The sequence below is a fragment of the Mauremys reevesii genome, linkage group 14 (genome assembly GCF_016161935.1).
Source record: "Mauremys reevesii isolate NIE-2019 linkage group 14, ASM1616193v1, whole genome shotgun sequence".
Taxonomy (NCBI): domain Eukaryota; kingdom Metazoa; phylum Chordata; order Testudines; family Geoemydidae; genus Mauremys; species Mauremys reevesii.
This window is the reverse complement of record NC_052636.1, coordinates 39,055,232-39,082,576: the sequence shown is the minus strand read 5'-3', so window position 1 is coordinate 39,082,576 and position 27,345 is coordinate 39,055,232. Positions and strand designations below refer to the sequence as shown.

Below are 27,345 nucleotides of genomic sequence, written 5' to 3'. Positions count from 1 at the left end.
TAGAAATAGGTTCTAGTGCCACCGTACTGCTGTTTCTGAAGGTCTCTGCCACCCTGGTGTTTTAGGCACTGGTGCAAACCCTTAGTACAGACAGAATTTACACTAGTGCACTCTGATTGGTACTGGTGCACCATGTCCCAGTTTGAAGGTTTGAGGTGGGGCTGGGGGAAGTGACCTCACAGAGGCCTGGGGCTGGCTGAACAGTGCAGCTGGTAAGGGAGGGGCAGCAGTGAGTGCTGGAGGTATGAGCCAGGAGCACAGCCCCACTGGGCTGGACACTGACTTCTCCTGACCCAGGGGACACCCCCCCAGCGAGGTGGTTTGTCCATGGATGCACAGGCTGTCTTGGCAGGGCAGCTCAGCTGCAGTCCCTGCACACCTCTTCCTGCAGCCTAATACAGTGTGCTCGGGGGACCTTCCCAAGCTGCGGGTGACGGGGCTCTGGCATTAACAGGGTCTGTTCCTGGCTCTGTCACGGACCTGTTCAGTGACCGTGGGGAAGTCACAGCCCCTCTCTCTGTAACGTTGTCTTCAGTGACTTGAGAGCACGAGCACCAGCCTCAGGCAGACTGGTAAGAATCAGGGAACAAACCCCAAATTGGGTGTGAGGTCTGTATGGAGATTTCACCAACCAAGTATCCAGTGTAAACGCTTCAGGCTCTGTAACAGCATTAACATGGAATCACAGACAGTCCCCTTGGGTGATCCCATATATCTCACCATGCAGGTGAGCTCACCTTCGTGACAGATGATCCCTTACTCCAGGGGTTCTCAACCTTTTTCTTTCTGAATCCCCAGTGATGGAGATTCCACAACCTCTCTAGGCAATTTATTCCAGTGCTTAACCACCCTGACAGTGAGGGAGTTTTTCCTAATGTCCAACCTAAACCTTCCTTGCTGCAATTTAAGCCCATTGTTTTTTATCCTGTCTGCAGAGGTTAAGAACAATTTTTCTCCCTCCTCCTTGAAATGACCTTTTATGTACTTGAAAGCTGATCATGTCCCCTCTCAGTCTTCTCTTCTCCAGACTAAACAAACACAATTTTTTCATTCTTCCCTCATAGGTCATGTTCTCTAGACCTTTAATCATTTTTGTTGCTCTTCTCTGGACTTTCTCCAATTTGTCCACATCTTTCCTGAAATGTGGCACCCAGAACTGGACACACCATTCCAGTTGAGGCCTAATCAGTGTGGAGTAGAGCGGAAGAATTACTTCCTGTGTCTTACTTACAATACTCCTGCTAATACATCTCAGAATTATACTTGCTTTTCTTGCAACAGTGTAACATTGTTGACTCATGTTTAGCTTGTGATCCACTGTGACTCCCAGATCCGTTTCTGCAGTGCTCCTTCCTGGGCAGTCATTTCCTGTCTTGCATGTGTGCAAGTGATTGTTCCTTCCTAAGTGGAGTACTTTGCATTTGTCCTTATTGAATTTCATCCTGTTTACTTCAGACCATTTCTCCAGTTTGTCCAGATCATTTTGAATTTTAATTCTGTCCTCCAAAGCACTTGCAACCCCTCCCAGCTTGGTATCGTCCACAAACTTGATAAGTGTAACACAGAGACTCTGTTACTGGGAGGGTTTCACCATGTCTCAGAGGGTTACAGCCTGGTGGGAGGGGGCTAGGCCTGTACTGGGATAAGGTCACTCTGTGCTTCACAGTGTGGCAGAACCTGGAATGTCCATTACCAGGGAAAAATGCTGGGGGGAATCGACATGTGGAAAGGACAGAAACCCTATCTGAATTCTCTCACATTGCCCTTCTCACCCTGGCAGGCTACAAAATAACGTCCACATTTCGCCCCAAATCATCCCCTCTCCCAGCGGGAAGGAAATGGCTGCAATGGAGCTGGCTCAGGTAAGGGATTCTCAGGGAGCTGGTGGTGGGTTCTGGTTGGAGGGAGAGGAGCAGTAAATGTATAGGAGGGTGGGAGGCAGGAAGTATCTTGGGTGGAGAAAGGGAGGGGACAGGATGAGACAAACCTGCTGAGACTTGTATACTCTAGGGTGTGATGGGTTGTCACCCCGGGGTGCAGTCTGGGGGGCTTCTGGGAACCGCTGTTCCCTCTAACCCTCAAGCTGGCCCGGCCCTTCTGTCACGGAGTGTGGGGGAGTCCGGTCCTGCACCCCTCTGCCTGGGACTCAGTGACTCTCAGCCAGCCAGTAAAACAGAAGGTTTATTGGACAACAGGAATGCAGGTTACAGCAGAGCTCGGAGGCACAGCCAGGACCCCTCAATCAAGCCCCTCTGGGGTCCAGGAAGCTTAATCCCCTTAAATTCCAACCACCCAGCCCAAAACTTAACTCCCCTCCCTCCAGCTGGACCCTTCCTTTGTCCACCTTCCCAGGCAAAGGTGTTGACACCCCTGCCTGCTCCCTGGCTCAGGTTACAGGCTGAGCACTTGTCTCTCACCTAAAGTAATCCCCGGCTCTCCCATCTCCCACACGGATAGCCCCTACTCCATCACAGCTCTTCCCCCTTCGAGACTGAACTGAGCGGGGTCACTCTGCCCAGTGACCTGAGGAAGTTCAGGGCTCCCTCTCCGGGACAACGCTTCCGCTATCAGGTTGGCACTTCCCTTCATATGGACCACGTCCATGTCATAGTCCTGCAGGAGCAGGCTCCACCTCAGGAGCTTGGCATTGGCTCCTTTCATCTGGTGCAGCCAGGTCAGGGGAGAGTGGTCGGTGTACACGGTGAAGTGTCGCCCAGAGAGATATGGCTCTAGTTTCTTAAGGGCCCACACCATGGCCAGGCATTCCTTCTCGATGGCCACGTAGTTCTGCTCCCGGGGTAGCAACTTCCTGCTCAGGTACACGATAGGGTGTCTCTCCCCCTTTTCATTCTCCTGCATTAACACCACCCCCAGTCCCGTGTCTGAGGCGTCGGTGAACACCATAAAGGGTTTGTCAAAATCTGGGTTTGCCAGAACTGGGCCACTAACCAGAGCCTCCTTCAGCGCCCGGAGAGCCTGCTGGCACTGCTCGGTCCAGACCACCTTGTCTGGCTTCCCCTTCTTGCACAGCTCAGTGATAGGGGCGGCTATGGCCCTAAAGTGGGGCACGAACCTACGATGGTACCCGCCATCCCAATAAAGGCCTGGACCTGCTTTTGGTTTGGGGAGCAGGCCAGTCTCTGATTACCTCCACCTTGGCTGGTTCTGGCTTTAGGCAGCCTCTCCGCACCTGATGGCCCAGGTAAGCTACTTCAGCCATCCCCACCTTGCACTTCTCAGCCTTTATGGTTAGCCCAGCCTTCTGGAGTCGGTCCAGCACTTGTTTAACCTGGGACACGTGGTTCTCCCAGGTCCGGCTAAAGACGCAGATATCGTCAATATACGCCATGGCAAAACTCTCCATCCGCTGCAGGAACTGATCCACCAGGCGCTGGAAGGTGGCGGCCTTCCTTGAGGCCAAAGGGCAGGGTCAGAAACTCGTAGAGCCCCAGAGGGGTGATAAAGGCCAATTTCAGCCTATCATCTGTGTCCAGCGGCACTTGCCAGTAGCCCTTGGTAAGATCCATGGTTGTGAGGTACCGAGTGCCTCCCAGCTAGTCTAGGAGCTCGTCAGGCCTGGGCATGGGGTAGGCATCAGATACGGTGATGGCATTGAGCTTTCGATAGTCCACACAGAACCGGATCGACCCATCCCTTTTGGGGACCAGCACCACCGGCGAGGCCCAAGGGCTGGAAGACGGCTGGATCACCCCCAAAGCCAGCATGTCCCTGACCTCTCTTTGTAGGGCCTGGGCAGTTTTCCTGGTGACCTGAAAAGGGGAACATCTTATAGGGGGATGTGACCCAGTCTCCACCCGGTGGACAGTCAAATTAGTGCATCCAGGCTGGTTGGAAAACAGCTGTCGGTATAGATGCAGCACCCCTCTGATCTCAGCATGCTGGGCCAGGGTCAGCTGATCAGAGAGGGGAATTGCCTCCAGGGGGGAACCAGCTTTTGTCCCAGGGAATAGATCCACTAAAGGGTCATCTCCCTGCTCCTCCCAATGTCCACACATGGCCAACACCACATTCCCCCTGTCATAGTATGGCTTCATCATATTCACATGGTACACCCGGCGGTGGTGCGCCCGGTTCGACAGCTCCACTACATAGTTTACCTCATTTAGTTGCTTGACAACCTTGAAGGGCCCTTCCCAGGCAGCCTGGAGTTTGTTTTTCCTCATGGGGATGAGAACCATCACCTGATCCCCAGTGGCGAAGGTGCGGGCTCGCGCCGTGCGATCATACCAGACCTTCTGCTTCCTCTGGGCTCTGGCCAGATTCTCCCTTGCCAGGCCCATGAGCTCGGCCAGTCTTTCCCGGAAGGTCAGGACATACTCCACCACTGACTCTCCATCGGGAGCGACCTTCCCTTCCCATTTGTCTCTCATCAGGTCCAGGGGCCCCCTTACCCACCTTCCATATAACAGTTTGAAAGGTGAAAACCCAGTAGATTCCTGGGGTACCTCCCTGTACGTGAACAGCAGGTGAGGTAAGTACTTGTCCCAGTCCTGCGGGTGCTGGTTTATAAATGTTTTTAGCATCATCTTTAGCATCCCGTTGAACCTCTCCACCAGCCCGTTGGACTGGGGGTGATACGCTGAGGCCCAGTTGTGCCGGACCCAACATTTCTCCCACAAGCACCGGAGCAGGGCCGACATGAAGTTGGACCCCTGGTCCGTTAAGACTTCCTTGGGGAACCCCACCGGGCTGAAAATGGTCAGCAGCGCATCTGCCACGGTGTCTGCTTCGATAGAGGACAAGGCCACCGCCTCAGGATAGCGAGTGGCGAAGTCTACTACCACCAGAATGTATTTCTTCCCCGACCGGGTCGCCTTGCTGAGAGGTCCCACTATGTCCATGGCCACCTTCTGGAAAGGTTCTTCTATAATGGGTAAAGGCCTCAAAGCTGCTTTCCCCTTGTCTCGGGCCTTCCCCACCCGCTGGCAGGGGTCACAGGATCGGCAGTACTGTTGAACATGGGTAAAGACCCCAGGCCAGTAAAAGTTCTGTAGCAGCCTCTGCCTGGTGCGTCAGATTCCCTGGTGCCCTGCGAGAGGGATGTCATGGGCCAGGTACAGCAGCTTGTGGCGAAACTTCTGGGGAACCACCAGCTGCCTCCTGATCCCCCATGACTCTACTTCCCCTGGGGGAGCCCATTCTCGGTACAGGAACCCCTTCTCCCACAGGAACCTCTCCTTGCAACCTCTCCTCATGGTCTGTACCGCACTGAGGTTAGCCCGTTCCCTGGGCTTCCGCAAGGAGGGATCTTTCTGCAACTCGGCCTTGAACTCAGCAGCTGGGACAGGGATGGGGACCTGCTCTCTCTCGCTGGCTGGGTCTGAGGCCGCAGCCTCTCTGAGCCGTGTCCCTGGGCGTTCCCTGCCCACCAGGTTAAGGTCCTGCCCCTCGGGCAGAGTACCTTCCCCGTTGTCAGGGCGCCGTGCCCTTCGCTGACTCTGACTACAGGTCACGACCAGGGCACCCCGGGCATTGCTGGGCCAGACCTCCAGGTCCCCCACCATTAACACCTCCGTGGGCAAATATGGGTGTACCCCCACATCCTTGGGGCCCTCCTTGGCCCCCCACTTCAGGTGTACCCTCGCCATGGGTACCTTGAGTGGGGTCCCGCCCACGCCCATCAGGGTCAGGTAGGTGTCGGGCACCATCCGATCTGAGGCCACCACCTCGGGCCGGGCCAGCGTCACCTCTGCGCCCCTGTCCCAGTACCCAGTGACCTTTCTGCCATCTGCCTCCAGGGAAACAAGGCACTCGCTCCGCAGGGAAAGCTCCGCCCCCACCCTGTAAACCAAAACCTCGGAGCCTGGAGCATCCAGCCCCCCAGAGGAACTGGCCTGGGGCCCTCCTCCCTCCTTCGCCGGTGGTACGCGGCCAGCCTCCCTTTCCTGGGAACACTGCCCCTCGTCCAGCTGGGTCTCTACCAAGTTAATCCGGTGTGGGGTCGGTCTGCTCAGTCTGTCCTTGAGCCTGGGGCACTGGGATCGTATGTGGCCCCTCTGGCCACATTGATAGCAGCTCATGTCCCGTTGGTCCCCTCGAACTGGTCGGTTGTCCCTGACGCTGAGCATTCCCCTTGGGAGGGGGTTCTCCCGATTCCCCCTTTGGGTGGTCCCAGGATGACTCTCTCTCTGCATCGCAGCGGGCCTGTTCCTTTGGGACTCCTTCCTGCCACCCCCCAACCGGCTCGTCACAAAGTCATCGGCCAGCCGCCTGCATGTTGTGGGTTCTCCGGCTTTTGGTCCCTCAACCACAGCCTCAGGTCGGATGGGCACCGCTCATACAGTTGCTCCAGTACCAGCAGTTTAATCACGTCCCCCTTCGTCTGGGCTCCATCTGCCCACTTGCTGGCGTATCCCTCCATGCGGACGGCTAGTTGCAGATAGGAGACCTCAGGGGTTTTATACTGACTCCGGAACCTCTCCCAGTACATCTCAGGAGTCAGCCCAAACTCGCGCAGCAGAGCCTAGTTGAATAGTTCGTAGTTCCCTTTCTCCTCTTCTCCCAGGTGGCGGTACAGTGCCACGGCCTTGGGGTCCAGTAAGGGGGTGAGAACCTGGAGCCTGTCCACAGGATCTACCTGGTGCAGACCATCTCAAAGGCATCCAGGAAGTCATCCATGTCCTCCCCCTCCTTACGCTGGGCCAGGATGCATTTATCAAAGCTCTGCGCAGTCCTGGCCCCTCCCTCACTCACCGCAGCCGGGGGCTCACTGCCCCTCAGCCTCACCAGTTCCAGCTCATGATGATGCTGTCTCGCTTTCTCCTCCCGGTCATGTTCTCTCTGTTTCTCACGATCCTCCAGCTCTCTCAGTTTTAGCTCCTTCTCCCATTCCAGCCGCTTCCGCTCCACGGATGCCGAGCGTCACCGGGACGATCCCCTGCTGGGGGGTGAGCTTCGCCGGGAGGATCTCCTGCTGGCTCGGGGGGTCACAGTGCCCTCGGTATTCACTGGGCTCCTCCCGCCCTTCCCCTAGGTATAGCTGCCGGCTGACCACTCCCAGCTGGGACAGACACTGGGGCCTGCGCTGCATCTGCCAGGCTGCTTCCCTCAGACACAGGGATCAGTTCATTCAAGTGGTCTCCCTCCTCTAGCTGGGCAATCAGCTGGTCTTTGGTGAGGCTCTCTCTGCGCAGCCCCCTCAGCTCCACCAGCTTGCACTTACGCCGCTTGGCATATATCTTCCTGCTGGCCACTCACAGGCCGGGGTGCTCACCGCTCCCCACGGTTTCCAGTGAGACCCCTAGTGCACCAGCCCTTCTTGAGGTCACCACCTCTCTGCCAGGGTCGAGCCACAGACTCCTCCGCCCGCTCGCTGCAATCCCCCGGGGGACCCTGTTACTGCAAATTCCTTCTCTCTGGTCACACACTCCCAGGGGTTAATTACCCCTAAACTCGTCCCTTTCTTTTACTGCTCCCCAGTCACTTACTGCAGGAAGCGCCGTCCACGGGGTGCAGTAAATCCCACCTCTGCCACCAGTTGTCACAGAGTGTGGGGGAGTCTGGTCCTGCACCCCTCTGCCTGGGACTCACAGTGACTCTGAGCCAGCCAGTAAAACAGAAGGTTTATTGGACAACAGGAATGCAGGTTACAGCAGAGCTTGGAGGCACAGCCAGGACCCCTCAATCAAGCGCCTGTGGGGTCCAGGAAGCTTTGTCCCCTAAATTCCAACCACCCAGCCCAAAACCGAAACTAAACTCCCCTCCCTCCAGCCGGCCCCTTCCTTTGTCCACCTTCCTGGGCAAAGGTGCTGACACCCCTCCCTGCTCCCTGGCTCAGGTTACAGGCTGAGCACTTGTCTCTCACCTAAAGTAATCCCCGGCTCTCCCATCTCCCACACAGACAGCCCCTACTCCATCACACCTTCTCACACTGCTTTGCTGGAGATTCAGCCAGCCTCTCCAGGCCCTGTTATCACCCAACACGACAGCAGGTGGCGCCATACACCCAACTAAGCCACCTGAGTGCTTTACCTAAGCCACTCAAGGAGAGAGAGAAGACAACAGCCAATTTCCCAGCAATAAGTGTTAGCAAACAGATCAAAGCAGATGACTTAGCAAATAACCAAAAACTCAAAAAAGCCTGACATACTAGATGGATAGAATTTGAATTAGCAATTTCTCACCCTGACTGATGATAGAAGCAGTCCCCCAAGTTTCCATACACAAGCTAGAAATCCCTTTACCCTGGGACCAACACATCCCCCAGTTCAGTCTTTGTTCCTCAGGTGTTTCCAGGAGTTCTTTTGTGTGCGGAATGAGGCCAAGAGATGATGTCACACCCACCTTATGTAGCTTTTCCATATGGCGGGACCCCTTTGTTCCAAACTCAGTTCCCAGTCCAGTTTGTGGAAAAATACAGGTACCAAAATGGAGTTTAGTGTCATATGGTCTGGTCACATGCACTAGCATGTCCTGCTGAGTCATAGTAACCATGACTCATAGGCTGGCTGAAACATTCACAAGAAGGCTAATGTCGAAGAAAAATTTAGTTCTCGCTTTTTGTTTGGGTGCAGCAAAATTAAATACTTTATTATTTCTCCAGTAATTACAATGGAGGAGAGAGTGCCATAGGACACAGGGTCCTGGACAGGTCTCTCAACTGGTAAACAATTACAGCAAGCCTTTATACCTTTTACAGACAATTTCTAGCAATAATACAGACAGTAAAAAGCAACAAATACATTTTGTTTATACATAAGCTTTTCTGCTATCTCACTAGAAAAACAAGACTGCAAGACTGCACATTGCAAGGTCGTAATAACTTTCACACAATTCACTCTGTCTTACATTATCTTGCTTCCTCACGTCACCAGGGTCACAGTTAACCTAACTCATGCTAACTAACATTCATTAAGATCTCTTCAAAACCTTGTTAATTATTTACTGGCTTCCACACTAAGCTCTTCCATGGTCCATTGTCTTTGTTGATGAGCCATGAACACTGTCTGGCTTCTTTGTTGTACCTGAAAGGCTCGTTGTGGCTGTTATCCAGAGTAAGTACATTTGAAATACAGATACAGAGTCAATATCCATAACTTCAGATACGAACATGATACATGCACACAAATAGGACAATCATATTCAGCAAATCATAACTTTTCCAATGACACTGAACATGATGCATCTTGCACAAAATGCATCATAATTATGTCCTAATCATTTGATAATCATACCACTATGCTGAATATGGGGGTGTAGTGTCAGATAGGGCCTAATTTCAAGGCAAAGGTGTTGGGAATGGAACTTCCCCTCTTTGTGGAACAGGAAATAACCCTCTAGCCAGGGCTGGGAAAACTTCCCAGACTCCTAGTGCTGAACCCTGAACCTACTGACACTTCATTAGTTACCACCAACCCCGATCTTTGTGGTAACTGCAAATGTTATCGGTGATGATTTTATATTCTCTTCCAGGTCATTGATAAGAATGTTAAATAACACAGGGCCAAGAACCAATCCTTGTGGGACTCCCTAGAAAGAAATCTACTCAAGCATGGTTCCCCATTTACAATCATAGTTTTTAATCTATTTAATGTATGTTGTGTTTATTTTGTATCTTTCTAGTTTTCTAGTCAAAATGTTGTGCTGAACCAAGTCATACGCCTTACAGAAGTCTAGGTATATTACATCAATACTATTAGTTGCAACCAAACTTTTTTTATCTCATGCAATAAGGATATCCAGTTAGTTTGATTGGATCTGTTGTCTCTGAACCTTTAATTGATACTAATTATATTACCCTCCTTTCATTCTTTATTAATTAAATCCATATTCGCTGCTCCATTATCTTGACCAGTATCAGACTAACACTCTTGTAATTAGCTGGGTCATCTCTTTTACCGATTTTAAATATTGGCACAGCATTAGCTTTAGGCTAGTCTTCTGGAATTTCCACAGTGTTCCAAGTCCTAATTAAAATCACCATTAACAGTCCTCCACACTCCTCCACCAGGTCTTTCAAAACTCTTGAATACAAGTTATCTGGACCTGCTTATTTAAACATGTCTAACTGTAATAGCTGCTGTTTAACATCCTCATGAGTTATTGTTGGGATGGAAAGACTGTCAGCGTCAACATCTTATATGACTTACATCATCTGTTTCTCTCCAAATCCAGGAGAGAAATATTTATTGAACACTTTTACCTCTTCTGCATTATTTTTGATAATTCTGCCATTTCCGTCTAGTAATTTATCACTACCATTGTTAGGATTAATATACTTTTCAAAACTTCCTTCTTATTTTCATTGATTGGTCATTGATTTCTGATAGCTTCCCTTATCAATTTTCTACAATTCTGACCTTCTAACTCAGGGTGAGCAACCTTTCAGAAGTCTTCATTTATTCACTCTAATTTAAGGTTTTGAGTGGGCCAGTAATACATTTTAACATTTTTAGAAGATCTTTCTCTGTCTATAATATATATAACTAAACTATTGTTGTATGTAAAGTAAATAAGGCTTTTAAAATGTTTAAGAAACTTCATTTAAAATTAAATTAAAATGCAGAGCCCCCCGGACTGGTGGCCAGGACCCGGGCATTGTGAGTGCCACTGAAAATCAGCTTGCGTGCTGCCTTCAGCACCCGTGCCATAGGTTGCCTACCCCTGTTCTAACTAATATTCTTTACTACTGACTTCCCTTTTCTTCCTTATATTTTATTTGGAGAGTGTTTCCTACCAGGGAGCCATTAGTAGGGTCCAGAGCCAGCCCCATCTCCTATATCAAACTCTGGCTAGTAGGTATGTGATAAATGTGATGACCCTGCCTCCATCTGTCAGCTGGGAGACGCAAAGGTTCTCTCATTCTACCCTCTGATGCTTCCTGGCTGCTCTAGGCAAGGTGAGGTGGGACTCTGTTAACATGTGCCTCCTGGAGCTTCCATTTACCTGGTGCTGCTGTTCCGTGAATAGTGGGATTGTGAGTGGGGCAGCAGGTACTGAGTGTTGGACTCTTGCTCTTTCAGGAGTTGGTGACTTTCGAGGAGGTGGCTGTGTATTTCACCAAGGGGGAATGGGCTCTGCTGGACCCTGTTCAGAGAGCCCTCTACAGGGATGTCATGCAGGAGAACTATGAGACGGTGACCTCGCTGGGTAAGGAGTCCTGTCTCCTGGGTTATTAGAAGCTGTGGGGTCTCTGAAGAACCTGAGTAGTAATAACTTTATACCTTTATTCATCATACAAGTTTTGACAAGTTTCCTTGCCCCCTTTTTGCCTTATCTCCCACCCACTAGTATCATTTTTGGACATGTGCCTTTTGGTGCCATCAGACATTTTAAAATGGCATTGAATGTATCCTTATTGGCTACATTCATAACTGCATTAATAACTGTAGCTTTCATGCCTTTTTCTCATTTTAAGAGGAAAATATGCTGCCTGTAGAATTCTAAATTGAGTAAATAGGTGTGTGACCAATGCATGGCTTGTGTGACAGTCAGATGAGCTCCTCTTTTGATAGAAGAGAGTATAATGTTGTCATTCAGGAGCCCAAAGGTGAAAGGAGAACAGAGCCATGTGAGAGGAGGAGAAGAGGGGGAGTAGATAATTCTGTGGTGCCTGGACATGGGGAAGGTGTGTGCAGGGTTAGAGGTAAGATGGAGAAAGGAGAGATGAGGTTGTGAGAGACGAGGAGGGAACAGAAGATGCTCCCAAGGTGCCAGGAGGTGGTGCTGGCTGAAAGTAATGGGAAGAAGGGGAGGGGAGTGTGGGGGAGGGGCACCCAGGAAGTGGGGTGGGTGCATCAGTGGGAGGGAGGAGAGGTTTGGGGATCTAGAGCTGTTGGGGATCCCAGACCTTTAACCCCAAATCCCTACCGAAGCCTTGTTGCTTTAGAGCCTCCACTCCAGTTTTATTTCTGTTCAGTTTCACTTTATTATACATTTTTTCCCCAAATATTAATATTTTTAACTCTTGACCTCCCTCTCCCACTCATTACCCCCCTCCCCATATAACCTCCCCATCTCTATGCACAGCGACCCCGGCCACCGATCCTGAGTCCTTGCTGCATCCTCCCTCCCAGAGCAGGGCCCCTACCCAGGCACAAATGGGCACTTTGTCGATGATGTCACAGGGTGGTATAGTCTGTACAATTTTTACACCTATAAGATTACATATTCCGAAGCCCTTCACGCCAGTCGGGCTTATCTCTATATGCCGATACAGTCTGTTCCCCAGTGTTTCCTTCCCAGCTCTGATGCCGCAGAGCCTGGTCTGTGTCCCTGTTCCCGTTCTCCCCCTAATCAACATTCAACATTCATGGGGCCTCATCTGGAGCACTGTGTCCAGTTTTGGGCCCAGCACTATAAGAAGGATGTGGAAAAATTGGAAAGCATCCAGCGGGGGGCAACAAAAATGGTTAGGGGACTGGAACACATGACGTCTGAGGAGAGGCTGAGGGAACTGGGCTTGTTTAGCCTGCAGAAGAGAAGAATGAGGGGATTTACTAGCAGCCTTCAACTACCTGAAGGGGGGTTCCAAAGAGGATGGATCTAGACTGTTCTCAGTGGTAGCAGATGACAGAATAAAGAGTAATGATTTCAAGTTGCAATGGGGGAGGTTTAGGTTGGATATTAGGAAACACTATTTCACTAGGAGAGTGGTGAAGCCCTGGGATGGGTTCCTTGGGGAGGTGGTGGAATCTCCTTCCTTAGAGGTTTTTAAGGTCAGGCTTGACAAAGCCTTGGCTGGGATGATTTAGTTGGGGATTGGTCCTGCTTTGAGCAGGGGTGGGGCTAGATGACCTCCTGAGGTCCCTTCCAACCCTGATATTCTATGATTCCAATTTCCTTCCCCCCTCCTGTTTGACCCCATTTATAGAGTAATATTCTCAGCTATACCTTAACCAATCATTGTGCTGAAATTTAACTAAACAATTCTAACATATTGTGACATAATTCTCTAACCCAGGCGTCGGCCCCCTTTCAGAAGTGGTGTGCTGAGTCTTCATTTATTCACTCTAATTTAAGATTTCATGTGCCAATAATACATTTTAACGTTTTTAGAAAGTCTCTTTCTATAAGTCTATAATACATAATTAAACTATTGTATGTAAAGTCAGTAAGGTTTTTAAAATGTTTAAGAAGCTTCATTTAAAATTAAATTAATATGCAGAGCCTTCTGGACCGGTGGCCAGGACATGGGCAGTGTGAGTGCCACTGAAAATCAACTCGTGTGCCGCCATAGGTTGCCTACTCCTGCTCTAACCAATTATAAACCACTACCCTAATTAACTTACACCTGGCAACATTAATTATACAGGAGAGAGAAACAATTAGAGAACCAGACTGATTAACAATGTAAAAGTGGTGGCCATAAAGATAAAGCAATACAGAAATGAGGGTTTCACAACCACAACCATTGATAAGGGATTTCTTGCCAGACAGAATGCTATCAAATTAAGGTTTCTTTAACCATCTTAAGATCTGGACAGGATCGAGTTCCTAACAGCCCAATAGCACCTTATTTCAGTGTGACTGGTTTGGGATGTGAGGATATGACCCTTCGCTTCCCAGCTTATGGCTGCCCCTGCTGCTTAGCCAAAGGCCTTAGCCTAAGAACAAGGCCTCAGGCTATCCTAGTGAGAGAAGGCCCATTCACAGGCAGACTGTGATTTTGATTCTTTGTTTTCATACTCCTGTAACTAGCTAAGTGATAAAAATACGCCTAAGTTCTTAAAATATAGGCTTTGCAGGCAGGCCTGAATATCGCCATTCTAACAGAGGGTTCTACCCCTTTCCCGTGCTGTGTCTGTCTTGTCTATTTAGACGGTAAATTCTTCAGAGCATGGGCCATCTACTATTCTGCATTTGTACTGTGCCTAGCACAATGGAGACCCACTGTTAGTTGGTCCTTAAGCACTAGGTAATGCGTATGATTAATAATAATAATAACTCTCCTGCCACTTGGAGCCAAGGAAGCTGGCCTTGGGATGTTACTGCTTAAAAATGATCTGAGCTTAAAACCATGGACTATTCTTTGTGACAAGTATCCCACAAATTCCACCGACCTCCCTTGTTTTCTTTGTCTGGCATAGGGTTTCTAAATTCCAAACCTGATGTGGTCTCCCAGCTGGAACGAGGGGAAGAGCCGTGGGTCCTGGACCTCCAGGGTTCTGAGAAAGAAGTGCTTCCAAGAGCTGCCTGCACAGGTGAGGACTTGGTTAAAGCAAGTCAAAAACTGTCCGTGAATACAGAAAACATTCGGGATGCCCTACAAAGACCTTGTGAGCTCTCCAAGTTCAGGATTGTTCCCTGCAGATGTGGAATAATTAGGCAGATGTCACTCATGGCTTCCCACCTATCCTGACTAACAACTGGCAGCAGATCCCTACCTGATCCCACTTTCCCCTGCATGTTCTGGTAAAATGCAGACCAAAACTGATCCCTTCGTCTCTCCTCTGGGGAAAATCAGCTCCTGATAGGTTTGATCTCTCCTGCACATATTTTGGTTTGTTCATCCCTTTTAAAATTCCTGTCTTGAGATTTCCTTTCTCTCAGGCACAGGGAGTGACCTATGTCTGGATTCTCTCTGTCTCCCATCAGGTGATAGGATGGTGCGTGAGAATGAGGAGCAGAAACCGCAGCAGGAAGATGCTGAGCAAGGAGCACCACATGGGACGTTATCAGGAAGACCCAAAGGGAATGTTTCCAGGAGTTGTGCACTCCGAGAAACAGTAAAAGCCTCTGAGACTCAGCAGAGGCCAGAGGAGAACTTCAGTAGCCACTCAGACCTTATTACACATGAGAGAATCAACTTGGAAGAAACAAACTACACATGCCACGAGTGCGGGAAAAGCTTCACTCAGCGCTCAAACCTTATCAGACATCAGAGAATCCACACACGAGAGACGCCCTACACGTGCGCTGAGTGCGGGAAAAGCTTCAGTCAGCGCTCACACCTTATCACACATCAGAGAATCCACACAGGAGAGACGCCCTACACGTGCTCTGAGTGCGGGAAAAGCTTCAGTCAGCGCTCAAGCCTTATCACACATCAGAGAATCCACACAGGGGAGACGCCCTACACATGCGCTGAGTGCGGGAAAAGGTGCAGTCTGCGCTCAAACCTTATCAGACATCAGAGAATCCACACTGGGGAGACGCCCTACAAGTGCGCTGAGTGCGGGAAAAGCTTCAAGCTGCGCTCAATCCTTATCACACATCAGAGAATCCACACAGGGGAGACGCCCTACACATGCTTTGAGTGCGGGAAAAGCTTCAGTCAGCGCTCAAGCCTTATTATACATCAGAGAATCCACACAGGGGAGACGCCCTACACGTGCTCTGAGTGCGAGAAAAGCTTCAGCCAGCGCTCAAACCTTATCACACATCAGAGAATCCACACAGGAGAGCAGCCCTACATGTGCGCTGAGTGCGGGAAAAGCTTCAGTTGGCGCTCAAACCTTATCAAACATCAGAGAATCCACACAGGGGAGACGCCCTACACGTGCGCTGAGTGCGGGAAAAGCTTCCGTCTGCGCTCAATCCTTATCACACATCAGAGAATCCACACAGGGGAGAAGCCCTACACATGCGCTGAGTGCGGGAAAAGCTTCAGTCAGCGCTCACACCTTATCAGACATCAGAGAATCCACACAGGAGAGACGCCCTACACGTGCACTGAGTGCGGGAGAAGCTTCAGTCGGCGCTCAAACCTTATCACACATCAGAGAATCCACACATGAGAGATACCCTCCACATGCTCTGAGTGCGGGAAAAGTTTCATTGAGCACTCAGACTTTGTCAGACATCGTAGAATCCACAGTGGAGAGAGACCCTACACATGCTCTGCATTTGGGAAAAGCTTCAATCAGATGTCATTCCCTATTAGATATCAGAAAATCCAAATGGGAGAGAACTGTAAGAAATGCCTTTATTAGGGCTTCCTAAAGATTTGTTTTAAAAAAAAAATCACATTTGCTAATTCCAATATAGTGATCTTTGCACCATCTTCACCGTGGTCTCTCAGCTCTGCCAGATGAGTTGTCTGCTTCTGCCTTTTGCAGCTCACCCTTCTTTGGGGTCAGTCCTGTGATCTTTTCTTTCAGCTCCTTTCCTTTTGACTTGTAGGAGCGTGTGTCCCTCCAGCCAGGAATTTCATCAGCTCCAGGTGGGGGAGAGAGGGTTGATGCCAACAAGCTACCCTGAGGCAAAAGTTACCTGTGCCTTACATCCACTAGGACTGTACATGGAATTGGGTGCTCAAGTTAGTGATTTTGGTGTAAAAAGACAATTATAGTTGTAGAGCAGAAGCAGCCCAGGGAGTGAACCTAACAGACAATGATCAAGTGATCTCTCTCCTGCCATCCATCTCCACTCTCTGACAAACAGAGGCTAGGGACACCATTCCTTACCCATCCTGGCTAATAGCCATTAATGGACTTAACCTCCATGGATTTATCCAGTTCTCTTTTAAACCCTGTTATAGTCCTAGCCTTCACAACCTCTTCAGGCAAGGAGTTCCACAAGTTGACTGTGCGCTGTGTGAAGAAGAACTTCCTTTTATTTGTTTTAAACCAGCTGCCTATTAATTTCATTTGGTGGCCCCTAGTTCTTGTATTATGGGAGTAAGTAAATAACTTTTCCTTATCTACTTTCTCCACATCACTCATGATTTTATATACCTCTATCATATTCCCTCTTAGTCTCCTCTTTTCCAAGCTGAAAAGCCCTAGCCTCTTTAATCTCTCCTCATATGGGACCCGTTCCAAACCCCTAATCATTTTAATTGCCCTTCTCTGAACCTTTTCTAATGCCAGTATATCTTTTTTGAGATGAGACAACCACATCTGTACATAGTATTCAAGATGTGGGCATACCATGGAGTTATATAAGGGTAATAATATAGTCAGTCTTATTCTCTATCCCCTTTTTAATGATTCCTAACATCCTGTTTGCTTTTTTGACCACCTCTGCACACTGCGTGGGCATCTTCAGAGAACTATCCACCATGACTCCAAAATCTTTTTCCTGATTTGTTGTAGCTAAATCAGTCCCCATCATATTTTATGTATAATTGGAGTTATTTTTTCCAGTGTGCATTACTTTACATTTATCCACATTAAATTTCATTTGCCATTTTGTTGCCCAATCACTTAGTTTTGTGAGCTCTTTTTTAAGTTCTTCACAGTCTGCTTTGGTCTTAACTATCTTGAGCAGTTTAGAATCATCTGCAAACTTTGCCACCTCACTGTTTACCCCTTTCTCCAAATCATTTATGAATAAGATGAATAGGATTGGTCCTAGGACTGACCCTTGGGGAACACCACTAGTTACCCCTCTCCATTCTGAGAATTTACCATTAATTCCTACCCTTTGTTCCCTGTCTTCTAACCAGTTCTCAATCCTTGAAAGGACCTTCCCTTTTATCCCATGACAACTTAATTTATGTAAGAGCCTTTGGCGAGGGACCTTGTCAAAGGCTTTCTGGAAATCTAAGTACACTATGTCCACTGGATCCCCCTTGTCCACATGTTTGTTGACCTCCTCAAAGAACTCTAATAGATTAGTAAGACATGATTTCCCTTTACGGAAACCGTGTTGACTTTTGCCCAACAATTTATGTTCTTCTATGTGTCTGACAATTTTATTCTTTACTATTGTTTCAACTAATTTGCCCGGTACCGATGTTAGACTTACTGGTCTGTAATTGCTGGGATCACCTCTAGAGCCCTTTTTAAATATTGACGTTACATTAGCTAACTTCCAGTCATTGGGTACCGAAGCCAATTCAAAGGACAGGTTACAAACCATAGTTAATAGTTCCGCAACTTCACATTTGAGTTCTTTCAGAACTCTTGGGTGAATGCCATCTGGTCCTGGTGACTTGTTAATGTTGAGTTTATCAATTAATTCCAAAACCTCCTCTAGTGACACTTCAGTCTATGACAGTTCCTCAGATTTGTCACCTACAATTTGGCAATGTTTATGCTCCTTTCTAGGATTTGACTTCCACTTTTTAAAGGAAGCCTTTTTGCCTCTCACTGCTTCTTTTACATGGTTGTTAAGCCCCGGTGGCTCTTTTTTAGTTCTTTTACTGTGTTTCTTAAATTGGGGTATACATTTAAGTTGGGCCTCTATTATGGTGTCGTTAAAGTGTCCATGCAGCTTACAGGAATTTCACTTTCTTCTCTGAGTGCTGTCCCTGTGGGTGCTCCACTCTAGGTGACGGTGCGTCCCGGCGCTGTCGATCGGAGATTTTCGGTAGCAGTGCCTGGTTGGGGCGCATGCACCCAGATGGTATCTCCCGTCTAGTTGGAATCTTCCTGAGTGCGTGCGCCCCACACCCTCCTCAGTTCCTTCTCAACCGTCCTCGGCTGAAGACGGGACTCGGAGCAGTGCTGCCTTCTCTTCCCTGATCTCTGTAGGAAACATAGAAATAATTATTAATTATTTCTCAGTTGTTTCCCTTCCTTTAGTATAGTTACATAGTTAGTTACTTAGTTAAAAAAAAAAAAAAAAAAGAAACCCTCAGGCTTGTCTCCGATTGAGACACTTTCCTCGCCCATCTCCAATTAACAATGCCAGGAGCTTCGGGTTTCAAAAGATGCATCTCCTGTCAGGACTCCATGCCACGATCAGATGGTCACTCCCAGTGTGTGAAGTGCCTCGGGGACACCCACATCCCCGCAAAGTGCCAACACTGTGCGAGCCTCAAATCAAGAGCTCGTCGTGACAGGGATCTGCGGCTCAAGATCATCATGATGGAGAAATCCCTGCAGCCTCTGTCGGAGAAGGGAAAAGTGGAACCCGCTCCCACACGCTCCCCAGCCAGTTCAGAACCGGTGGGGAGCGTCGCTTCACCTCCCTGGAGCGGAGGCACGAAGCGCAGAAGTCTCACAAACGAGACTCTAACAAGGGTAAGGGGTCTCCGGCGAGATCCCTACCCCCTGTGCTGACAGCAGGAAAGACAGCTGCCTCAGCCTCTTCGAATGCCTCAGCTACTGCTCTGACAGAGCTGAAAGGCAGGGACCAGACGTACCGATCTGGGAAGGCACTGACCCATTTGGTCCCCTCAGCGCCGCAAACGGCTGCGGCACGGACACCTCGCTCCTCTGCGGCACCCAGGCACGCTGCAACACCGGCACCACGTGCCTCGGCACCAGCAACAGCAGCGGTGCCAACAGCGCATTCGGCACCGACACCAAGAACAGCCGTGCTGCTTTCAGCCTGGTCAATTTCAGCGCTGAAAGCAGCCGCGATCCGCCAGCGCTCTGCCTCAGCAACAAAAATAGCTGCGGTTCCGACAGCTCGATCAGCCTCGGCACCGAGAACAGGGTCGGCACCCAGCCACTCTGCTACCCGTGCACTAGCAGCAGATCCCCTGCAGGGGGCGTCCAAGCACAATACAACAGGAGACTCTCTGTCACTCTCGCCTAGTAAACAGCTACAGCAGAGAGTAGACTTAGCTTAGCCTAGAGAGCAGGAACGACAGCTGCTCACTCAAAGTGACCTTTTAGTGCCACCTGAGCCTCACCCTCCACTCCTGGAAGCAGAGGACTCCTTCCTTGACCTGCCACTTTCTCCACCTGAAATGGCTTTCACCGACGGTGACCTTGAACTGCAACAGCAGGCAGAGTTCTCCCCTCCTGCTTCTCCTCCACAGGCACCTTTACCACCTCAGGTCACGGCTCAAGTTCAGCAGCCTCAGTTTCCCTATGCTGCCCCTCCGTGGGTGATGCCTGGGTTCTCCTACCCCATGCCTTGGCCGCAGTGGTACCCGTGGCAGAATCCTCCTATCAATCACCTTCCTTCGGTACCTCAGTCTCCTGCTCCATCCACTTCCAGGGTGCCTGAACCCCCTCCTGAACTGGGGAGCTATGCACCATATCCTGATTCGCCTAATCCTAACTCTCCATCAGCCTCAGATGAAGCCAGCCTCCCTCCACCTCCACAGATCGTGGACGACTGCAAACAGTTCCAAGAACTTTTTCGGAGGGTTGCGATCAGCCAGGATATTCCCTTAGAAGAGGTTCAGGAGAAGCAACACAAACTCCTTAAAATCCTTCAACCGTCTGCACCCTCGAAAATCGCGCTCCCTATAAATGAAGCACTCATGGAGCCAGCTGACACTCTCTGGCAAACCCCAGCTTCTCTGGTACCAACTTGCAAGAAGGCTGAGCGTAAATATTACGTTCCTGCAAAGGACGCAGACTTCCTATTCTCTCATCCACCACCGAACTCCCTTGTCATCGATGCAGTGACACAGAGGACCAAACATTCACAATATCGACCCACCCCTCAAGACAAAGACCTTAGACGCCTTGATGTCCTGGGACGCAAGGTTTATACATCCTCTACACTACAGTTCAGGATTGCTAACTACTCTGCCCTCCTCGCCAGTTATGATTTCGATAATTACAATAAGCTTTTCGAATTTGCCTCCTACATACCAGAGGACAGAAGAGCAGACTTCAAATCAATCCTGTCTGAGGGACAATTAATCTCCAGAACAGCCCTACAGGCGTCTTTAGACACGGCAGACACAGCAGCCCGTACTACTGCAACTGCTGTGGTTATGCGCAGAACCTCATGGCTCTCTGCGTCCGGCATTCCTAAAGAACTCCAGACTAAAGTGGAGGATCTCCCATTTGACAAGGACAAACTTTTCTCCCAAAAAACTGACGAACTCCTCCATACGATGAAGGATTCCAGAGCGACACTGCGCACCCTGGGCATTCAACCATCTCTTCCCAGGAGACAGCGATACCAACCCTACCAAAGAACACGTCAGTATTATCGCCCTCAATCCAGACCGTACGACACAACTCAGAATCGTAATAGACCTCCCAAACGCAGACAAAATCAAAACCAAGCCACCGCCTTCCGTCCACAGGGCAATAAACAACAGTTTTGAAGCTTTGGTCGAGGGTCTGCACGACCACCCCCTGATTCCACCACTTACTTTCCCATTTGGCCACCGCCTCCAGTATTTCCAACATGCCTGGCAGCGGATCACACAGGACCGCTGGGTCCTCGAAATAGTTCAGACCAGTTACTCCATTCCTTTTATTTCCTACCCTCCTACCCATCCCCCTTCCCCGTCCCTCTTCAGGGACCCCTCCCACGAGCAATTACTTCGCACAGAAGTGGCTCACCTTCTGCAATTAGGCGCAGTGGAGCCTGTGCCTCTGCAACACCAGGGGACAGGTTTCTACTCCCATTACTTTCTAACACAGAAAAAGACCGGGGGATGGAGGCCTATATTAGACCTACGCCGACTGAACAAATTCGTGAGGACACAAAGATTCAAGATGGTCACACTGGGCACAATAATACCCGCATTGGATCATGGGGACTGGTTCACAGCCCTCGACCTACAAGACGCTTACTTCCACATATCGATTCATCCAGCTCACAGACGCTTCCTACGATTCACAATCGGTCACGATCACTTCCAATACCGAGTTCTTCCTTTCGGACTCTCCACGGCTCCAAGAGTTTTTTCCAAGACCTTAGCCGTCGTTGTGGCTCACCTCCGCAAACACGGAGTCACACTTTTCCCCTATCTAGACGATTGCCTCATCAAGGGCGACTCCTGTGGCGACACACTTCAAGCCACACGTCTCACCATCTCCCTCTTTCACAGCCTAGGTCTCCAAATAAACACCCAAAAATCCACCCTGATACCCACGCAACAGATAGAGTTCATTGGAGCTCATCTCGACTCAACCCAGAGCAGGGCCTCGCTCCCATACAACAGATTCCTCACTATCACACAGCTCATACGCACACTATCTACTCGTCCCAGGACACAAGCAAGAATCTGCCTACAGCTCCTTGGTCACATGGCAGCTACCACCTTCGTGGTTCAACATGCCAGGCTACATATGAGATGCCTCCAGGGCTGGCTCAACTCCAATTTCAAACCCAGCAGACATCCCTTAGGGATGCTGCTAACTCCTCCTCCCAATGTTATAACTTCCCTACAATGGTGGACAAGTCCAGAAAACCTCTGTGCAGGGGTTCCCTTCCAGCAACGATCCCCAACGCTCATGCTCACCACGGATGCTTCCCTGATAGGTTGGGGAGCGCATCTAGGAGAACACAAAGCACAAGGTCGATGGTCTCCATCAGAGACGCATCTACATATAAATCTCCTAGAACTCAGAGCAGTGAGGAAAGCATGCCTTCACTTTCTTCACCTTATAAAGAACAGATATCTGCGAGTTTTAACAGACAACATAGCATGTATGTATTACATAAACAGACAGGGGGGTGCCAGATCACATTCCCTCTGCATGGAAGCCATTCGACTCTGGAATTGGTGCATACAACATCGAATACAAATCATCGCCTCCTATCTACCAGGCTGCCACAACACTACTGCCGATGCACTCAGCAGGCACTTCTCCACAGAACACGAGTGGGAACTGCACCCCACAGTACTCCAACACCTTTTCTCCCACTGGGGCACTCCATCAATAGATCTCTTCGCCACGACCCGAAATCGAAAATGCCCCCTGTTTTGCTCCAGGGCGGGACTCGGGACTGCATCCCTAGGGGATGCATTCCTCATTTCATGGGACAGTTACCTCCTGTACGCCTTCCCGCCTATCCCTCTACTACACAGGGTTATTCGGAAGATCGCGGACGACAAGGCCCAGATCATCCTTATTGCCCCGGCTTGGCCAAGGCAGATGTGGTACCCTTACCTTCTCCGCATGTCCTCCCGTCACCCATGGGCTCTCCCCAACAGGCCAGACCTCCTTTACCAGGACAACGGGCGGGTCCTTCATCCCCAACTCCAGAAGCTCCACCTCACGGCCTGGTTCCTTCATGGTTCCAAACCCATGAACTAGCTTGTTCCGAGCAAGTCCTACATGTCCTCCTGCACAGTAGGAGAGACTCCACCCGCAAAACCTACCTTCAGAAGTGGAAGCGCTTCGCTCTTTGGTGCTCTCATAAACATTTAGCACCCAACAATGTGACCCTTCCTAACATTCTAAATTACCTCCTCGAACTAAAACAGGACGGACTTTCGCTTAGCTCCATCAAAGTGCACCTGGAGGCACTTACCACCTTCCACGAACTATTGGATGGGTACTCACTCTTTACACACCCCACCATTAAACGCTTTCTCTCTGGCCTGCAAAATCTCTACCCTGAAATTCACACAACAGTGGCTACATGGAATCTTAACCTCGTTCTTCATGCTCTCATGAAACCTCCATTTGAGCCCTTGGCTACCTCCTCTGATCTCCATATGTCCATGAAGGTGGCTTTCCTAGTTGCCATAACATCTGCAAGGAGAGTTGGAGAAATAAGTGCCTTGATGGCCCACCCTCCATACACAATCTTCTCCAAAGATAAAGTCACTTTGAGACCGCATCCTCAATTTCTTCCTAAGGTGGTATCGACCTTCCACCTCAACCAACCTATATATTTACCAACTTTCTACCCCAAACCTCACAAAACGCCACAGGACGCAACCCTGCATACTCTCGACGTCAGGCGAGCAATTGCCTTTTATTTAGACAGGACTAAACCATTTCGCAAGTCTCCACGACTCTTTCTTTCAATTGCCGAAAGATCAAAAGGCACGGCTATTTCTAAACAACGCCTATCCAAGTGGATCTCTGACTGCATCAGATCCTGTCACCGTGCGAAGAATCTTCAACCGCCTGAAGGCGTTAGAACTCATTCCACTAGAGCCATGTCGGCATCCATTGCCTTCCTACACAACGTTCCCATTCCCGATATCTGCAAAGCAGCTACATGGTCATCTGAACACACATTTGCAAAACACTATGCTTTAACGCAAGACACCACGGCAGACACACTAGTAGGTCATACAGTACTATCTTCAGTACTCCCTGCCGTATCTCCAAAGTCCCACCAACTGTAGTGGGTACTGCTACACATTCACCTAGAGTGGAGCACCCACAGGGACAGCACTCGAAGAAGAAGAGTTACTCCCCTTGCCGTAACTGAGGTTCTTCGAGATGTGTGTCCCTGTGGGTGCTCCACTCCCCACCCTCCTCCCCTCTACTTTGGAGTACTGAGATGACTCTCCACGGTAGAGAAGGAACTGAGGAGGGTGTGGGGCGCATGCACTCAGGAAGATTCCAACTAGACGGGAGATACCATCTGGGTGCATGCGCCCCAACCAGGCACTGCTACCGAAAATCTCCAATCGACAGCGCCGGGACGCACCGTCACCTAGAGTGGAGCACCCACAGGGACACACATCTTGAAGAACCTCAGTTACTGCAAGGTGAGTAACTTTCTCTTTTGAGTTAGTTTTTGCTCCTGCAGATTCCTTTGCTGTTACAGTTATAATGACATGAACAAAAGGGAAGCAAAATAAACATAAACCCCACATTGCAATACAGGTGGGGAAAGGGAAGATCATGGTTAAGCCAAACACGTCAAAATAAAAATTAATACTAAAAAGGTGAGGAGGGAAGAGATCAGGTATGGGGCGAGCCCCTTGATATTTCAACGCACATTGTTAGAATCTAAGTTCAGACTTGACACTGGAAAACCTGCAACTTCCTGTCTCTCTGAACACCTGTGATGAGCAAGATGGAGTTGGGACACCTGTTCTGCTTCAATCATTTATTGTCTCTCTGTTCTCTCCTTCTCCCCCCAATTCCTCATCTCCAATGTCTCTGCCTTTCTCCTCTTGCTCCCTCTCCCCTGCCCTTTCCAGGAACTCACAGTCTACAGCATTTAGGACAAGCCAGAGCTCCCATGTTCTGCACATGATCCTGTGTCAGAGGACGTGGGACCCCGGTCAGAGCCAGTCACCTGATCAATATGACCCTTTATGGGCGACTTCTCTGCCTACTCTGCAATTTACACCCCCCCCCCACTGAAGGGGGTGGGGTACAGCTCTGACTGAGAGGCCCCACAGGAGAAACTTCAGCCCAAAGACAAATTTGTGTGAAATGCTGAGAAGTGAAGAGCCCTCTTCCCTTCCCCCCAAATCCCCAGAACTCTAGTGTCACCCCCATGGCACAAGCACAGGGAACCCAGTGAGATGGGGTTACAGAATACAACGGGGGAGGCAGCAGGGAGAGAGGTGACAGGGACTCTCTCTTTTTCCTTCTCTCGTCACTTTCTGTTCTGCTCTTTCCTTCCAGGAACTGCAGTCACAGCAGGGAGGGGTTTGTCTCCGTGTCTGTCACGGAGGTGGTGGAAGTGATGGATTCTGTGACTTCCTGCCACTTCTGTGACTTCTGCAGTGGCCACAGTGGCTGACTCCAGGGCCACTCAATCAACTGGCTCCAGGGGCCGCCCAAGCAGCGGTCAATGCGGCTGGCCCGGGGACCACTTGACCAGTGGTCCCGAGGGCAGCAGGAGCAGCCACAGCTTGGTGGCCTCTGGCAGCACTTCTGGGGTGGCCAGAGCAGCAGCTGACCCCCTGGGGCTCCCCCCTGCCCCAGCAGCAGCTGGAGTGGCAGCGACTCTCAGGGCTTCTCCCCTGGTAGCTGGTGCTCATTATCCATCAAATAAATCAAAACACTTCCCCCTGCAAGTGGATTTAGCCCGGGACCCTCAGAGTCAGCAGCTGTTACGCCCCCACTGAGCTCTCTGGCCAGGTGTCCTAGTGCCAGGAGCCTCCGATGTAGATCCTAAAATAGCGTTTTTGCACCAGGGGGGCTGAAATTTTGGACCAGACATTGTAGCTCCACTGTTATTTTTCTGAATTGCTTCAAAACAGCAAGTGTAGAAAGTCTCCTAAGTGCCAGGCTCTCTGCCATGGAAACAGCTGCCCCTGCTCTGCAGGAGTCTGTGCGTTCCACCCAGCAACGCACACACCTGCTCCACACTGCAGGGGGGTCAGACAGTGACGGTAACGCAAAACTTCCGACTAGTAACCCAGGTCCCTTTCTTTAACCCAGGACATGCCACTCACCTGTTAGCCATGGTGTTATCTTCATCTTCAAATACCTCTCAGGACATTTAACAGAGGACGTGAAACCCCCTCCCCCGAATGGCTCCCTGTTGAGGCGTTGTACCGGACCTGCCCCTGGAGACTGTCTGGTTTTATACTCTTAGAGCTTTTTCTCTTCAAACCGCTTATCCCAATCTCTGGGCCAACCTCCGCATTTCAGAGTTTAGAATTTACTCTCATCACCCTCCTATGGCACTTTCCATGTGAATTGGGCAAAGGAAGTGGGGGAAGCTCCGTGGCTAATAAAAACCAATGCTCTGGGTGAGGCCTGAACTCACACCCACAGCTGTATTTCCCCCTGCATGAGCCACTATAGGTGCTTCTTAGACAAACTTGGGCTGTAGGTGGTTATGTGTGTCTGTGCTTCACCACTTTGGCTGCTCTGTAAAAAGCTGATGGTTCAAGCAGAAGCTGGTGGGTTTTTGTTTTGTTTTAAGCAATTAGAGTCTAGTACATTTTAACAGGCAGAAAATGTCCTATTCTGGTCTAGCCCCATTTGACTCCTTCTGTCCATCTTCTTCCTTCCCCCTCAGTGTCTTTCCTTCCCCATTGGGGACATGCAGAGATGAACCCCAGTCAGTCTGTGTCACAGAGAGTCTGTATCTCCTAAGGAATGTGGGTGAAGGATTCCAGCTGAATTAACTCCGCTCACCTGGGTTAGAAACATTTGTTTCTTTCGAGCAGATAGTGGGAAATGGGACATTAATTCAGACCCAGGAGGCAAGGCAGAGGCTTCATGATCTTGATCTCTAGGAAGGGAGAGAGGATCCCCAGGAAGGAACAGAGCTTCCTTTAGTCTCAAGCTGGGGTCTCCTGGAAGTTGGAAAAGACCCTTGGTCACTGAGGATCTCATGGGATCGTGCTGCTCCAGAGGCTCGAGAGTCCTGGGTGCAGGGAGGGTGTCACTGCACAGTCTGAAATGGAAGGGAGGACCCTGGAAGGGACGGGGAGGAACAGAAAATGGAGAGGAATGAAACAGAATAAACCCCTCTTCTCTCTCCCATCCCCGACCCAGCAAGAACTGTTATCAGTGGGGAAACTCCCCACGATGAATGGCAGAGACCACAGAGACATTCGCCTCATGCTGAGAAGTAAGGTGACCAGACACCAAGTGTGAAAAATCAGAGACTTTCACCACATGCATTGGTGGTATAGTGGTGAGCATAGCTGCCTTCCAAGCAGTTGACCTGGGTTTGATTCCCAGCCAATGCAATGATGTGATGATTCCTCCACTGGGAATTGGTTTAATGTCAGTCACGTTGTATCAGTTTATCAATGGAATGAGAGAATCAGTGTCCCAAATCCCAACAGGTCATTAAACACCCAGTGGAGGAAGAAAGGGGTGGGACTATATAATGAGCAGTTGGAGTCATCCTGGTATTACAATGCTTCGTTTCTTTTTTTTTTTTTTAATTCCTTTACTTCCCTCT

At 49.8% G+C, this 27,345-nt stretch overlaps 1 protein-coding gene and 1 non-coding gene across 2 annotated transcripts in view; both read left to right on the top strand.

Moving 5' to 3' along the window:
- The window catches only part of LOC120381607 (zinc finger protein 850-like), a 142,682-nt gene extending 126,984 nt beyond the window's left edge, over positions 1-15,698 (top strand). Inside the window, exon 5 of the mRNA XM_039499757.1 lies at positions 14,853-15,698. Coding sequence (XP_039355691.1) covers positions 14,853-15,698 — 846 coding nt within the window. The remainder of the gene's footprint in view (positions 1-14,852) is intronic.
- Positions 15,699-27,055: 11,357 nt separating this feature from the next.
- On the top strand, positions 27,056-27,127 carry TRNAG-UCC. The gene has a single exon. It is a non-coding gene; the product is annotated as a tRNA-Gly (tRNA).
- The last annotated feature ends 218 nt before the right edge of the window (positions 27,128-27,345 follow it).